The following is a 4,995-nucleotide window of genomic DNA, read 5'->3' as shown; positions in this document are numbered from 1 at the left end:
TTTTTTTTTTTATTTTTTTGTAAAATAATATATTTTTTTTTTTTTTTTTTTTTTTTTTTTTTATATATATTTTTTTTTTTTTTTTTTTTTTTTTTTTTTTTTTTTTTTTCTTTGTCCTTAATTTATACACATTACATATATATATATATATATATATATATTAAAATTAATATAAAAGAAATTTATAATAATTCATAAATAAAAAGGGAAACAATTAATATATGGAATAACGTTACATATAATTAAAATATATTAATTTCTTTAAAATAATTTAAAAAAAAAAAAAAAGAAAAAAAAAAGCCTCAATATTACATAATATTTTTAAATATAGCTAATCGATTATATTAGCAAACAAAATGAGAAAAAATTATTCATAAGAAAATTTGAAATATGTATAAAAAAAAGGAAATAAAATAAAATAATAATAATAAATAAATAAATAAATAAATAAAAATTTAAGTAATTTTCCTATCCTTTCCTTTTTTTTTTTTTTTTTCCCTTTATTTACAAAAAAAGAAGAAAATATTATTAATTTTTAAAGAAAAAAAATATATGCGTAAGAAAAATAAAATTCGTCGAAATAATTTACATATATATTATATATATATATATTAATAATACAAGTGTGTATTATATTCATATGTGCGACTCCAAAAAAAGGAAATTTTTATATTTATATTCTTCATTTAAATTCAATTCAATTCAATTCTTATTTCATTTTACTTTTTTCTTATTAAAAAATATGTATTTACAGAACATTCAAATCGTAATTTTAATAAAACCTGTATTAATAGAAATGGTTTAATATTTATATTTAAATATAAAGAAATAATAGAGATAAATTAAATAAAAGGAAATACATAAAAAAATACATACATATATATATATATATATATATATATATATATATATAATTTCAAACAATTTTTGGAGAAAAAATTTAATATCACAATGATGTATTGTAAATTTTATAAAGGGCCTATGTTTAGAAAACTCAAAAATAAAATGAAATAAATACATAAATATAAAATAAATTAAAATAAAATAAAATAAACTTCCTTTAAATAATTTATACATAAAAAAAGGTTACTTTATATCAATTTTTTTTTTTTCTTTTTTGTATGTCATTATAATATATATGTATATATATTATATATACATAAAAACAGCAATATATACACATTATTTTTGTGTTATAATGCTATGTGTATCTATAATATATATATATATATATATATATATAAATGTATATAAAATTAATTCTAAGAACATTATATATAGAAAACAAAACAAAAAATAAAAAAAAATAACAATGAATAAATAAACACAAAATTTAATTAAAAGAATGAACATTATATGAATATAATAAAAATATTAACAAGAAAATAAACAAAATAAAATATAAAAACACTGCATATAATTAATTAAGTAAAAAGATGATAAATTGAATATAGATATGTCGATATAACATATTTTAATAAAATGGATAACATTTTGTCTTATATTTTTTAAAAATATTTAATTATATATTTGTTTTGAAATTTATGTTTAAACCTAATAGTTATAATATAAATATATATATATATATATATATATATTTATCTATTTATTATTATTTATTTATTATTTTTTTTTTTTTTTTTGTGCCTAAGTCTTACTATCCAGTTCCTCATTATGTTCTGGTTCATCATAACTTTCGAGACTTATTGAGTCCAAAAGTTTAGAATCATTTTTTCCTTTCATATATCTTTTAATTTGATCATCTAGCCAAATGTAGAATTCGGCATTATTCATTAAGAATTCTGAATATAAAAGATCATAATTTCTACAGGATTTTATAATATTTTCATACATGTTTTTTACAATTTTCTTTATGAAGAAGGTAACCATTTTAATAGGTGTATATTTAAATTCATTTTCAAAATGTAAAAATAATTCAAGAACTGTTGATTTTCCATTATTCATTGGATATAAGAGGAAACATAAATTAGCTGCTCTTTGTCTGTCTAATTTTGGTACTGGTTCAGGTAATGTATAATCGAAAAATGTTACTTCTTTGTATGTCTTTCTAAATTTTATTGGTATTTCTTTGACTTTTATTATTTCCCCAAATTTGTTTATATTAATTTTTTCGCACATGTTTTCATAAAATAAAATGTCCTTATTAAATTCTGGTGGGGCTTTGCAGCACAAAATTATACATCCGAGTTCTTCCAAAGAATTCGCTCCTAAAATATGATGAAAAAAAAAAAAATAAAATAATAAATAGATAGATAGATAAATAAATAAATAAATAAATAAACAGATAAAGAAATATACATAAATGTGGTATATATTAAAACGGGTGATGAAACGTCTGTACTTAAATGAAAAACCGAAATAGTGTTCACATAAAAATTAATATATATATTTATATATATATATATATATATATATATATATATATATATATTTATATTTATATTTATATTTATATTTATATTTATATTTATATTTATTTATTTATTTATATATGCATAAATATTATCCCTTTTTGTTACCTAAACAATACATGAGTGATTCTTTTTTTCCTATAATTGGATATTCATACAACTGAGTTATTATAGCACTTGCTCTTGACAAGTTTTTAATTTTTTTTGCTGATGTTAAGAATGGAGCCCAGTTAACACTTAACTCTGTTTCATTTAATATAGATAAGATTCGATTAACTTCATATGGTAGTTTTGCTCGTATATGTACAGAAATATTATTATCTTTATCTACTCTATGTGATAAATCAAGATATTTATCATTTTCTTTAATCCATCCTTCACTATTTTGCTTACTTTTTCTGAATTTTTTAAATCTCTTAGAATATTTTTGTATAATTTTAACCATATGACGATTACTATTTTTTCTATTTGCTGAATTATCTGGATTTATACTTTTTTGATTTATTAAAGTTTTATTTCCATTAAGCATATTACAATTACTATATTGTTGATGATAAATTTTATCTACTATCACACTGGATATATCTTCATATTTAATATCTGAATCGTCTGTATTATATTTGCTGTTATTATTTATACCGCTATCTATATTGACACCATCATCATCCTCCTTATTATTATTATTATTATTATTATTTAGATTATCACTTTTATGTACATTTTCGATATTTTCTGCTTCATTATTTGATACATTAATATTAATATTATTATTATTACCTAATGTTGGTGTTAAATACATTTTTGAAGAATTCAGACTTTCGTCAATACTATAACATTTAATAGAAGAATTAAATAGTCCACCTAACTCGGAAGGAGCATAAGTATGTATAGAATTTTTAGTTTTTATATTATTAATATCCGTATGATTTATAGAATTTGTATTTTCGTTTGAATTAGTAATGCTTTCTGATGTTATGCTATTCACCATATCTACTGAGAAGTAATATGTATAATCATTCAATATAGTATACATATCATTTAAATGAAAAAAATTTAAAAAATGCATAATAATATTAACTTTTAAATTATTAATATTATATTTGATATTTTTATGCATACAATGCATTTCATGATATATTTCTAACTTCTCCACAACTTCTTTATCATTATATTTTTTATAATAGTTTATATAAAATTCTATATATTTTTTAACATGATCAATTAATTTCTGTGCTCTGAATATTTTTTCATCGGAAATATATTCATCAATTTTTTGAGAGAAATTCTTAATTTGAACTAATACGATATTTTTATCAACAATAGATTGATAATTATGAGATTGATTTATATATGTTGTAAATAGGGATGGGGTAGGAGCTTCTAATTGGTTTTTATTACATAATTTTTCCCCATTTGCATTATTATTATTATTATTATTATTATTATTATTATTACCATTCATATTATTATTCATATTATTATTCATATTATTATTCATATTATTATTCATATTATTATTCATATTATTCATATTATCCTTATTTACATTTGTAGAGTACATTTCAAAAAGGGCATTACTTATTTTTCTTGTTTCTTCATACAAACTTTTTCCTTTCCTTACAATATTTGTTCCCATGTCATATGTATTATTTTCTTGATCATTGAATAATTGAATGGGTTGTGTTGTATATGAAGAAAAATCATTTGTATCATAATTTAATGTTATATTGTTATTATTTCCTATAGATACATTTTTATGAATATTAGAATAATCCTTATTAACATTGTTATTAATATTGTCATAACTATCAATTTTTTTTTCATATTCTGTTAAATATTCATTATGACTATCATCTGCAGTAGAACATAACCATCTAGATTTTTTATTAGAAGTTTGTGTATATATGTTAATATTTTGTTGTCTATTTTTTTCATATAAAAAGGATTTTTGATTATTATCTATTATAATGTCTTGTGTTTTTATATTATTAGAATGTAATGTTATTTCTGAATTAGCTGTGTCATCGTTCATACTTTCTTTTTTATCTACACAATTAAAATAATTACAAAAATTATCGAATATATGATTCACATCACAATTGTATATATTTTTTTTTGAAACACCATCATATATGGTTGTTTTACTATCATTTTTTAGTTCTTCATCATAACAATATGTTTCATCATAGTTTGTTGCTTCCATTTTTTCATCAGATATATCGTAATATTCTTCATATTTATAATTACAATATCTATTTGTTTTTGGAAGAGTCAGATTATTTTTCTCTATGTAAATTTTTTTTTTAATATTATTTTTTCCTTTTCTATTCCTTTTGTTATTTTTATTCTTATTTTTCCAATTATTACTATTTTTATTATAATAATAATAATAAAAATTATTATTATTATTATTATTATTACTATTACTATTACTATTACTGTTACTATTGTTATTAATATTAATATTATTGTTATTAATAATATTATTATTACTTTTATCTTTTTTGGCTTGCTGATTGGTGCAATTTTTTTTTTTTTTTTTTTTATTAGAATTTTCGGAATT

At 18.1% G+C, this 4,995-nt stretch overlaps 1 protein-coding gene across 1 annotated transcript; it reads right to left on the bottom strand.

The window, feature by feature from the left end:
• Positions 1–1,647: 1,647 nt before the first annotated feature.
• On the bottom strand, positions 1,648–4,995 carry PRSY57_0909200 (hypothetical protein; the record flags this gene model as incomplete). The annotated part of the gene is made up of 2 exons (XM_012907332.2): positions 1,648–2,228; positions 2,541–4,995. Coding segments are annotated over 2 exons (3,036 nt in total), but the record flags the coding sequence as incomplete, so codon positions are not given.

This window comes from Plasmodium reichenowi, chromosome 9 (assembly GCF_001601855.1).
Source record: "Plasmodium reichenowi strain SY57 chromosome 9, whole genome shotgun sequence".
NCBI lineage: Eukaryota > Apicomplexa > Aconoidasida > Haemosporida > Plasmodiidae > Plasmodium > Plasmodium reichenowi.
The sequence above is the reverse complement of the archived record's forward strand: the minus strand, read 5'-3'. Positions and strand labels throughout refer to the sequence as shown.